The sequence below is a fragment of the Ranitomeya imitator genome, chromosome 1 (assembly GCF_032444005.1).
Source record: "Ranitomeya imitator isolate aRanImi1 chromosome 1, aRanImi1.pri, whole genome shotgun sequence".
NCBI classification, from domain to species: Eukaryota; Metazoa; Chordata; class Amphibia; order Anura; family Dendrobatidae; genus Ranitomeya; species Ranitomeya imitator.
Window position 1 is genome coordinate 1,176,918,567 of NC_091282.1, and position 12,955 is coordinate 1,176,931,521.

Consider the following 12,955-nt stretch of genomic DNA (forward strand, 5'->3'; position numbering starts at 1 on the left):
CAAAGGGGGACTTTGGGCGGAGCGGGGTATCCGCTGCGTCCAAAGCGCTACGTTTCCTGACCATGGAAGCATACCCTTATACTATGTGTACAGACATCAGATGTTATATAGTAGATAATATTGTATGTGATAGTCAAATACCTGATGTCTGTACTCGTAGTATTATATACAGTATACCAGTCACATACTATCCTGTATATGACATCTGATGTTTGTAGACATATCACCCACCAGTTACATATCCTGTATACTATATGTAATATACTACGTGCACAGACATCTGATGGTATATACTGGATATGTGACTGGTGTAATATCTGATGTCTGTAGTCATTGAGTAATATACACCACTCAAATATTATCCTATATACATAGTGGGTACGGAAAGTATTCAGACCCCTTTTAAATTTTTCACTTATTGTTTTATTGCATCAATTTGGTAAATTCAAAAATCTTCATTTTTTTCTCATTAATGTGCACTCTGCACCCCATCTTGACTGAAAAAAAAACAGGAAGGTAGAAATTTTTGCTAATTTAATAAAACAGAAATACTGAAATATCACATGGTCATAAGTATTCAGACCCTTTGCTCAGACACTCATATTTAGGTCACATGCTGTCCATTTCCTAGTGATCCTCCTTGAGATGGTTCTACTCCTTCATTGGAGTCCAGCTGTGTTTAATTAAACTGATAGGACTTGATTTGGAGCGGCGCACACCTGTCTATATAAGACCTCACTGCTCACAGTGCATGTCAGACCAAATGAGAATCATGAGGCCAAAGGAACCGGCCAAGGAGCTCAGAGACAATTGTGGTAAGGCACAGATCTGGCCATGGTTACAACAGAATTTCTGCAGTTCTCAAGGTTCCTTATAGAACAGTCGCTTATAAATGGAAGAAGTTTGGGACCTCCGGAAGTCTTCCTAGACCTGGCCGTCCAGCCAAACTGAGCAATCGTGGGAGAAGAGCCTCGGTGAGAGAGCTAACGAAGAACCCCAAGATCACTGTGGCTGAGCTCCAGAGATGCAGTAGGGAGATGGGAGAAAGTTCCACAAAGTCAACTATCACTGCAGCCTCCACCAGTCAGGCATTTATGGCAGAGTGGCCGGAAGGAAGCCTCTCCTCAGTGCAAGACATAGGAAAGCCCCAATAGTTTGCTAAAAAAACACATGAAGGACTCCCAGATTATGAGAAGTAAGATTCTCTGGTCTGATGAGATGAAGGTAGACCTTTTTGGTGATAATTCTAAGCGGTATGTGTGGAGAAAACCAGGCACTGCTCATCACCTGCCCAATACAATCCCCACGGTGAAGCATGGTGGAGGTAGCATCATGCTATGGGGGTGTTCTTCAGCTGCAGGGACAGGACGACTGGTTGTCATTGAAGGAAACATGAATGCGGCCAAGTACAGAGATATCCTGGACGAAAACCTCTTCCAGAGTGCTGTGGACCTCAGACTTGGCCGAAGGTTCACATTCCAACAAGACAATGACCCTAAGCACACAGCTAACAAAGGAGCGGCTTCAGAACAACTCTGTGACCATTCTTGACTGGCCCAGCAAGAGCCCTGACCTAAACCCAATGGTCATCTTTGGAGAGACCTGAAAATGGCTGTCCACCAACGTTCACCATCCAACCTGACGGAACTGGACAGGATCTGCAAGGAAGAATGGCAGAGGATCCCCAAATTCAGGTGTGAAAAACTTGTGGCATCATTCCCAAGACTCATGGCTGTACTATCTCAAAAGGGGCTTCTACTCAATACTGAGCAAAGGGTCTAAATACTTATGACCATGTGATATTTCAGTTTTTCCTTTTTCATAAATTTGTAAAAATTTCTACATTTCAGGGTTTTTTCAGTCAAGATGGGGTGCAGAGTGTACATTAATGTGAAAAAAATAAACTTTTTTGAATTTACCAAATGGCTGTAATGAAACAAAGAGTGAAAAATTTAAATGGGTCTGAATACTTTCCGTACCCACTGTATACAGAGCTGGTTGGGAACCCAGAGGACATTATTTGTTATAAATAGGGAAATTAATAGTTTTCATAGGGGCACCTGAATCAGAAAAAAACGTCATCTGTAAGTTACTATATATGACGGTACTGTAATCACATGTATGTGCAGGGCTGGGATCTACCAATATACGGTTACTATAAGGTGGTATTATTGCTCTTTAGTAGCATTTTTGTTTTCTTTTTTTTATTTAGTAACAGCTTAATGTGTTTCAGTCATTATGTAGTAGAAGGTGCATAGTGGTGCCATTGGTATTTATATAAAGTGTTTTGTTATGTAGAGGTAATGGTAATATGATAATAATATGTATTTGCTGTGTAGTGGTTATGGTAGTTGACATTGTGTAGCCGTATTATTTGGCATTTTATAGCCGTAATTTTATAATATTGGTCATTGCATTGTGTGTTTTTGGTTAGAAACAGTATATACTGTAATTATACACGTATATATGCTATTTTAAATAGCTAGAGGGGGGTCATATGGGGATACGTGCACTTTGGGGCTTGGGCCCCTGATCTTTTATGACCCTAGCAACACCCCTGCCATACTGTGTGTTTTACATGTCCGTGTTTCTGGAGTTGTATGTATGTTTGTAAATCAGCTCAGTTATAGTACCATATGTAAGCAGTAAGCTTGGTTCTGGTGCTGTATCAATATAGTAATCTAGATTCTGGTACCATATGTATGCGGTAAGCTTGGTTCTGTTCCCATATCTATGTAGGAGTCTTGGTTTTATTGCTCTATCTATGTAGTAGACTTAGTAGGCGAAAGCTTGGCTCTGCTCCCTTATCTCTGTAGTAAGCTCCGTTCTTTTCCCATAGCTTTGTAGTAAGCTTGATTCTGCTCACATATCTTTTTTGTAAGCTCATTTCAGTTCAGGTATGTACCGTATGTAGTAATCTTGGTTCCATTCTCGTGTTGATGCAGTCAGCATGCTTCTGTTGCAGTATCTATGTAGGTAGTAAGCTTGCTTGTGTTCCCATATCTATTCAGCAAGCTCCGTTCTGTTCCCATATCTATATACCTTCCCATTTTTTAAAGCATGTTATGTCTGCTGCTTTAATGCAGGGACCAGAGATAAGCAGGGCAGGGGTGGTCCACCGCAACTGGTGGGCCACTGCCTTGTGATTGCCCCCCAGGCTGAAAAGTGCCAGCCAGCCCCTGGCCGCAAACCATGCGTGTTTTCAAGATCTCCTTAGCTTTGCACAAGGTGCTGGAATCATTATGTGTGTAGGTGATTAAATTATCACCTGTGCAGTACAAGGAAATCCTGAAAACATGACCTGTTTGCAGCCCTTGAGGAATGTAGTTTGACACCCCTGCTCTACTCCATACAAATATAGGCCTGTTGGCTAATGACTAGTAATGAATAAATATTCCTGGAGGAGGAGGATGGGCTTCTGACATAACTGCACATAGAGTTAATGGGTGGAATTAGATTAATACTACAACTCCCAGCATGCATCAGTAACACCATGACATCAACATCGTTGGTAACGCACAGCTAGCACAGTAGACGCATACCCCGTCTTTCAATGGGCAATGCGCATACGAGCACCGCCGAAAAGGCTTGTCCGAGAATCGCGCGTGCGCAATAGCAGCAAGTCGAAGCGTGACGCCGGGCGATGGTTGCGCAGGCGCAGTGGCGCTAGGCCGTAGTTGCGCACTTGTAATGAGGAGTGTGGTCGCAGGTTTGTTCCCGTCCTGGTAGCCGCCGGCCGCCTGTGGAGCTGCGCGTCGTCTGCCCTGTATGGAGAGTGGAGAATGGCTCCTTTCCCGGACGAGGTGGATGTGTTTACCGGTCCGCACTGGCGGATGAAGCAGCTGGTGGGGCGGTACTGCGATAAGGTAAATGTGGTGTGAACCGGGCAGAGACGGTGCGGCCCGGGCTGGGACTACTGCCCCCAACAGGACGGCGCACATTGTGTACGGAGCCTGTGCTGGGAGGAGGGGTAGTGTTATATATCCAGCATATAGTGTATACACCATACACTACAGGTCATACACATCTGTGCGGTATATAGGGTGTAGTGTATGGTGTATACAGGGTCATACATATTGTGTGCGGTATATAGGGTGTAGTGTATGGTGTATACAAGACATACATATTGTGTGCGGTATATAGGGTGTAGTGTATGGTGTATACAGGACATACATATTGTGTGCGGTATAGGGTGTAGTGTATGGTGTATACAGGGTCATTCATATTGTGTGCGGTATATAGGGTGTAGTGTATGGTGTATACAGGACATACATATTGTGTGCGGTATATAGGGTGTAGTGTATGGTGTATACAGGTCATACATATTGTGTGCGGTATATAGGGTGTAGTGTATGGTGTATACAGGACATACATATTGTGTGCGGTATATAGGGTGTAGTGTATGGTGTATACAGGTCATACATATTGTGTGCGGTATAGGGTGTAGTGTATGGTGTATACAGGACATACATATTGTGTGCGGTATATAGTGTGTAGTGTATGGTGTATACAGGACATACATATTGTGTGCGGTATATAGGGTGTAGTGTATGGTGTACACAGGACATACATATTGTGTGCGGTATATAGTGTGTAGTGTATGGTGTATACAGGACATACATATTGTGTGCGGTATATAGGGTGTAGTGTATGGTGTATACAGGACATACATATTGTGTGCGGTATATAGGGTGTAGTGTATGGTGTACACAGGACATACATATTGTGTGCGGTATATAGTGTGTAGTGTATGGTGTATACAGGACATACATATTGTGTGCGGTATATAGGGTGTAGTGTATGGTGTATACAGGACATACATATTGTGTGCGGTATATAGGGTGTAGTGTATGGTGTATACAGGTCATACATAGTGTGTGCGGTATATAGTGTGTAGTGTATGGTGTATACAGGACATACATATTGTGTGCGGTATATAGGGTGTAGTGTATGGTGTATACAGGTCATACATATTGTGTGCGGTATATAGGGTGTAGTGTATGGTGTATACAGGGTCATACATATTGTGTGCGGTATATAGGGTGTAGTGTATGGTGTATACAGGACATACATATTGTGTGCGGTATAGGGTGTAGTGTATGGTGTATACAGGGTCATACATATTGTGTGCGGTATATAGGGTGTAGTGTATGGTGTATACAGGTCATACATATTGTGTGCGGTATATAGGGTGTAGTGTATGGTGTATACAGGACATACATATTGTGTGCGGTATATAGTGTGTAGTGTATGGTGTATACAGGACATACATATTGTGTGCGGTATATAGGGTGTAGTGTATGGTGTATACAGGACATACATATTGTGTGCGGTATATAGGGTGTAGTGTATGGTGTATACAGGACATACATATTGTGTGCGGTATATAGGGTGTAGTGTATGGTGTATACAGGTCATACATAGTGTGTGCGGTATATAGTGTGTAGTGTATGGTGTATACAGGACATACATATTGTGTGCGGTATATAGGGTGTAGTGTATGGTGTATACAGGGTCATACATATTGTGTGCGGTATATAGGGTGTAGTGTATGGTGTATACAGGGTCATACATATTGTGTGCGGTATATAGGGTGTAGTGTATGGTGTATACAGGGTCATACATATTGTGTGCGGTATATAGGGTGTAGTGTATGGTGTATACAGGACATATTGTGTGCGGTATATAGGGTGTAGTGTATGGTGTATACAGGACATACATATTGTGTGCGGTATATAGGGTGTAGTGTATGGTGTATACAGGACATATTGTGTGCGGTATATAGGGTGTAGTGTATGGTGTATACAGGACATACATATTGTGTGCGGTATATAGGGTGTAGTGTATGGTGTATACAGGTCATACACATCTGTGCGGTATATAGGGTGTAGTGTATGGTGTATACAGGACATACACATTGTGTGCGGTATATAGGGTGTAGTGTATGGTGTATACAGGACATACACATCTGTGCGGTATATAGGGTGTAGTGTATGGTGTATACAGGTCATACACATCTGTGCGGTATATAGGGTGTAGTGTATGGTGTATACAGGACATATTGTGTGCGGTATATAGGGTGTAGTGTATGGTGTATACAGGACATACATATTGTGTGCGGTATATAGGGTGTAGTGTATGGTGTATACAGGGTCATACATATTGTGTGCGGTATATAGGGTGTAGTGTATGGTGTATACAGGGTCATACATATTGTGTGCGGTATATAGGGTGTAGTGTATGGTGTATACAGGGTCATACATATTGTGTGCGGTATATAGGGTGTAGTGTATGGTGTATACAGGACATATTGTGTGCGGTATATAGGGTGTAGTGTATGGTGTATACAGGACATACATATTGTGTGCGGTATATAGGGTGTAGTGTATGGTGTATACAGGACATATTGTGTGCGGTATATAGGGTGTAGTGTATGGTGTATACAGGACATACATATTGTGTGCGGTATATAGGGTGTAGTGTATGGTGTATACAGGTCATACACATCTGTGCGGTATATAGGGTGTAGTGTATGGTGTATACAGGACATACACATTGTGTGCGGTATATAGGGTGTAGTGTATGGTGTATACAGGACATACACATCTGTGCGGTATATAGGGTGTAGTGTATGGTGTATACAGGTCATACACATCTGTGCGGTATATAGGGTGTAGTGTATGGTGTATACAGGACATATTGTGTGCGGTATATAGGGTGTAGTGTATGGTGTATACAGGACATACATATTGTGTGCGGTATATAGGGTGTAGTGTATGGTGTATACAGGACATATTGTGTGCGGTATATAGGGTGTAGTGTATGGTGTATACAGGACATACATATTGTGTGCGGTATATAGGGTGTAGTGTATGGTGTATACAGGTCATACACATCTGTGCGGTATATAGGGTGTAGTGTATGGTGTATACAGGACATACACATTGTGTGCGGTATATAGGGTGTAGTGTATGGTGTATACAGGACATACACATCTGTGCGGTATATAGGGTGTAGTGTATGGTGTATACAGGTCATACACATCTGTGCGGTATATAGGGTGTAGTGTATGGTGTATACAGGACATATTGTGTGCGGTATATAGGGTGTAGTGTATGGTGTATACAGGACATACATATTGTGTGCGGTATATAGGGTGTAGTGTATGGTGTATACAGGACATATTGTGTGCGGTATATAGGGTGTAGTGTATGGTGTATACAGGACATACATATTGTGTGCGGTATATAGGGTGTAGTGTATGGTGTATACAGGACATACACATCGTGTGCGGTATATAGGGTGTAGTGTATGGTGTATACAGGACATACACATCGTGTGCGGTATATAGGGTTTAGTGTATGGTGTATACAGGACATACACATTGTGTGCGGTATATAGGGTGTAGTGTATGGTGTATACAGGACATACATATTGTGTGCGGTATATAGGGTGTAGTGTATGGTGTATACAGGACATACACATCGTGTGCGGTATATAGGGTGTAGTGTATGGTGTATACAGCACATACATATTGTGTGCGGTATATAGGGTGTAGTGTATGGTGTATACAGGACATACACATTGTATGCGGTATATAGGGTGTAGTGTATGGTGTATACAGGACATACATATTGTGTGCGGTATAGGGTGTAGTGTATGGTGTATACAGGACATACACATTGTGTGCGGTATATAGGGTGTAGTGTATGGTGTATACAGGTCATACATATTGTGTGCGGTATATAGGGTGTAGTGTATGGTGTATACAGGACATACACATCGTGTGCGGTATATAGGGTGTAGTGTATGGTGTATACAGCACATACATATTGTGTGCGGTATATAGGGTGTAGTGTATGGTGTATACAAGACATACACATCGTTTGCGGTATATAGGGTGTAGTGTATGGTGTATACAGGACATACACATCGTGTGCGGTATATAGGGTGTAGTGTATGGTGTATACAGGACATACATATTGTGTGCGGTATATAGGGTGTAGTGTATGGTGTATACAGCACATACATATTGTGTGCGGTATATAGGGTGTAGTGTATGGTGTATACAAGACATACACATCGTTTGCGGTATATAGGGTGTAGTGTATGGTGTATACAGGACATACATATTGTGTGCGGTATATAGGGTGTAGTGTATGGTGTATACAGGACATACATATTGTGTGCGGTATAGGGTGTAGTGTATGGTGTATACAGGACATACACATTGTGTGCGGTATATAGGGTGTAGTGTATGGTGTATACAGGTCATACATATTGTGTGCGGTATATAGGGTGTAGTGTATGGTGTATACAGGACATACATATTGTGTGCGGTATATAGTGTGTAGTGTATGGTGTATACAGGGTCATACATATTGTGTGCGGTATATAGGGTGTAGTGTATGGTGTATACAGGACATACACATTGTGTGCGGTATATAGGGTGTAGTGTATGGTGTATACAGGTCATACATATTGTGTGCGGTATATAGGGTGTAGTGTATGGTGTATACAGGTCATACATATTGTGTGCGGTATATAGGGTGTAGTGTATGGTGTATACAGGACATACACATCGTGTGCGGTATATAGGGTGTAGTGTATGGTGTATACAGGATATACACATTGTGTGCGGTATATAGGGTGTAGTGTATGGTGTATACAGGACATACAGATTGTGTGCGGTATATAGGGTGTAGTGTATGGTGTATACAGGACATACACATTGTATGCGGTATATAGGGTGTAGTGTATGGTGTATACAGGACATACATATTGTGTGCGGTATAGGGTGTAGTGTATGGTGTATACAGGACATACACATTGTGTGCGGTATATAGGGTGTAGTGTATGGTGTATACAGGTCATACATATTGTGTGCGGTATATAGGGTGTAGTGTATGGTGTATACAGGACATACACATCGTGTGCGGTATATAGGGTGTAGTGTATGGTGTATACAGCACATACATATTGTGTGCGGTATATAGGGTGTAGTGTATGGTGTATACAAGACATACACATCGTGTGCGGTATATAGGGTGTAGTGTATGGTGTATACAGGACATACACATCGTTTGCGGTATATAGGGTGTAGTGTATGGTGTATACAGGACATACATATTGTGTGCGGTATATAGGGTGTAGTGTATGGTGTATACAGGACATACATATTGTGTGCGGTATATAGGGTGTAGTGTATGGTGTATACAGGACATACATATTGTGTGCGGTATATAGGGTGTAGTGTATGGTGTATACAGGACATACACATCGTGTGCGGTATATAGGGTGTAGTGTATGGTGTATACAGGACATACACATCGTGTGCGGTATATAGGGTGTAGTGTATGGTGTATACAGGACATACACATCGTGTGCGGTATATAGGGTGTAGTGTATGGTGTATACAGGACATACACATCGTGTGCGGTATATAGGGTGTAGTGTATGGTGTATACAGCACATACATATTGTGTGCGGTATATAGGGTGTAGTGTATGGTGTATACAAGACATACACATCGTTTGCGGTATATAGGGTGTAGTGTATAGTGTATACAGGACATACATATTGTGTGCGGTATATAGGGTGTAGTGTATGGTGTATACAGGACATACACATTGTATGCGGTATATAGGGTGTAGTGTATGGTGTATACAGGACATACATATTGTGTGCGGTATAGGGTGTAGTGTATGGTGTATACAGGACATACACATTGTGTGCGGTATATAGGGTGTAGTGTATGGTGTATACAGGTCATACATATTGTGTGCGGTATATAGGGTGTAGTGTATGGTGTATACAGGACATACACATCGTGTGCGGTATATAGGGTGTAGTGTATGGTGTATACAGCACATACATATTGTGTGCGGTATATAGGGTGTAGTGTATGGTGTATACAAGACATACACATCGTGTGCGGTATATAGGGTGTAGTGTATGGTGTATACAGGACATACACATCGTTTGCGGTATATAGGGTGTAGTGTATGGTGTATACAGGACATACATATTGTGTGCGGTATATAGGGTGTAGTGTATGGTGTATACAGGACATACATATTGTGTGCGGTATATAGGGTGTAGTGTATGGTGTATACAGGACATACATATTGTGTGCGGTATATAGGGTGTAGTGTATGGTGTATACAGGACATACACATCGTGTGCGGTATATAGGGTGTAGTGTATGGTGTATACAGGACATACACATCGTGTGCGGTATATAGGGTGTAGTGTATGGTGTATACAGGATATACACATTGTGTGCGGTATATAGGGTGTAGTGTATGGTGTACACAGGACATACATATTGTGTGCGGTATATAGGGTGTAGTGTATGGTGTATACAGGACATACACATCGTGTGCGGTATATAGGGTGTAGTGTATGGTGTATACAGGATATACACATTGTGTGCGGTATATAGGGTGTAGTGTATGGTGTACACAGGACATACATATTGTGTGCGGTATATAGGGTGTAGTGTATGGTGTATACAGGACATGCATATTGTGTGCGGTATATAGGGTGTAGTGTATGGTGTATACAGCACATGCATATTGTGTGCGGTATATAGGGTGTAGTGTATGGTGTATACAGCACATACATATTGTGTGCGGTATATAGGGTGTAGTGTATGGTGTATACAGGACATACACATCGTGTGCGGTATATAGGGTGTAGTGTATGGTGTATACAGGATATACACATTGTGTGCGGTATATAGGGTGTAGTGTATGGTGTATACAGGATATACACATTGTGTGCGGTATATAGGGTGTAGTGTATGGTGTATACAGGTTATACACATCGTGTGCGGTATATAGGGTGTAGTGTATGGTGTATACAGGATATACACATTGTGTGCGGTATATAGGGTGTAGTGTATGGTGTATACAGGACATACACATCGTGTGTAGTATATGGTGTGTACAGGACATGTATGTGTGATATACAGTGTAATGTACAGTGTACACATTGTATTATGCACCATGTCTGCTATATACAGTAAAGTGTTTGTAATACTGTGTGTATATTTATATTTCAGATTCCATTGTAGGCATAATGTAGCTTATTGTTAATAATAATAATAATCTTTTTATATAACGCTATCTTATTCCGCAGCGTTTTACAATTATCATCACTGTCCCCGATGGGGCTCACAATCTAAATTCCCTATCAGTATGTCTTTGAAATGTGGGAGGAAACCGGAGAACCCGGAGGAAACCCACGCAAACACGGAGAGAACATACAAACTCCTTGCAGATGTTGTCCTTGGTGGGATTTGAACCCAGGACTCCAGCGCTGCAAGGCTGCTGTGCTAACCACTGCGCCACCGTGCAGCCCAGTGTTATATGTACATTTATACTATGTTACATACAGGTAGAATGCATCATGTAAGGCTATGTGCACACTTATTTGTGAGGGCTGCGGATTTTTCTGCAGTGGATTTGATAAATCTGCAGGGCAAAAACACTGCGTTTTTCCTGCGGATTTATTACGGATTTACTGCAGTTTTTGTGCGGATTCCACTGCGGTTTTACACTTGCGGTTTTCTATTATGGAGCAGGTGTAAAACTGCTGCAGAATCTGCAGAAAGAAGTGACATGCTGCGGAATGTAACCCACAGCGTTTTCGCGTGTTTTTTTCTGCAGCATGTGCACAGCGTTTTTGGTTTCCCATAGGTTTACATTGTACTGTAAACTCATGGGAAACTGCTGCGGCCCCGCATCGTGTGCACATAGCCTTAATTATATACCGTGCTGTTACATAATATTCAATAGGTTACAGTGTAAACTGTTATCAGATACAGGATATAAATCGGCATGTACAGTGTAGTGTCGGGGAGGACACATCATTGCTGCAGGGTCACGAATTCCTCCATTACAGGTGGAATTGTGGATTATGATGAATTATTGAACTGCAGAGGACACATGGGCCTCGTCTGTCTGTCTGCTCCTGGTGGAGTGTTATTGTATATATTGGACATTATATCTGATCTGTGTATTACCACATACAGAATATAATGTATTATGTACATTATATACAGTGTAGTGCTATGTGATAGTCCGGCTGTATTATGTGATCAGGTATAGGTAACAGGTACAGTATAGTGGTTATATACTGTATATCACATTATACATCATTTGTGTAGTGTAATAATGTGCATACAGTATATGATATATTACTGTGCTCGGCTTATAATGCGTTATGTCCATTATATATGGTATATCACAATACCAGGGCTCATTCAGATGTCTGATGTTCTCGTACGAGTGCCGACCATAGTTTTCATGGATAGCACTTGTACCTGTGATAGCCTATGGGGTCATTCACACTTCCATGATTTTTCCGTGGGTCGGATCAAAATTGGCACTGCGAGCCATATTATACAGCACCATACAGTCGGTGGCACCCACTGCAGCGCTACCCAGCGAGCGCCCTCACCACTACCCCCGCAGCCCGTAACATTATGATGAAAGTCCGGATTCAGAACCAAACTTTAATAATTCTTGATATATTGAATTGGTCAAATATATTTTTTCATTGCTTCACGTCGTCCCTTGAGTGCGGATTTTTCATATACCTATTATTACAGATTGGATCCCTACTCTGGCACCAAATCATCGATATAAAGTTACGTATATCAGCACCTACCGCTGATCAGAATAAATGGTCAGGTTTCCTCGTACGTGGAGCCCTAACAGTGATCATTATATTCCATAAGTATATCTTTAAATTACCATACAGAGTGCGATATAACAATGCACAATATGTAGGAAATAGGACGTATTGTATCCTCAGCCACACGTGTTATGATGTCAGAATGCAGTGCAACGTGTGTGTAATGTATAATATATATAGTTCTGTGTATTATAGAGAGTATATAAACATTACACGTAGTATATATGCACATCGTACACTGTGTATACGTCAT

At 41.8% G+C, this 12,955-nt stretch overlaps 2 protein-coding genes across 2 annotated transcripts in view; one reads left to right on the top strand and one right to left on the bottom strand.

The window, feature by feature from the left end:
- Window positions 1–12,955, bottom strand: part of LOC138657144 (ADP-ribosyl cyclase/cyclic ADP-ribose hydrolase 2-like) — a 131,332-nt gene that overhangs the window by 98,541 nt on the left and 19,836 nt on the right. The window lies entirely within an intron of this gene.
- Window positions 3,511–12,955, top strand: part of FBXL5 (F-box and leucine rich repeat protein 5) — a 47,228-nt gene continuing 37,783 nt past the window's right edge. Inside the window, exon 1 of the mRNA XM_069744718.1 lies at window positions 3,511–3,866. Coding sequence (XP_069600819.1) covers window positions 3,783–3,866 — 84 coding nt within the window. The 5' untranslated portion in view covers window positions 3,511–3,782. The remainder of the gene's footprint in view (window positions 3,867–12,955) is intronic.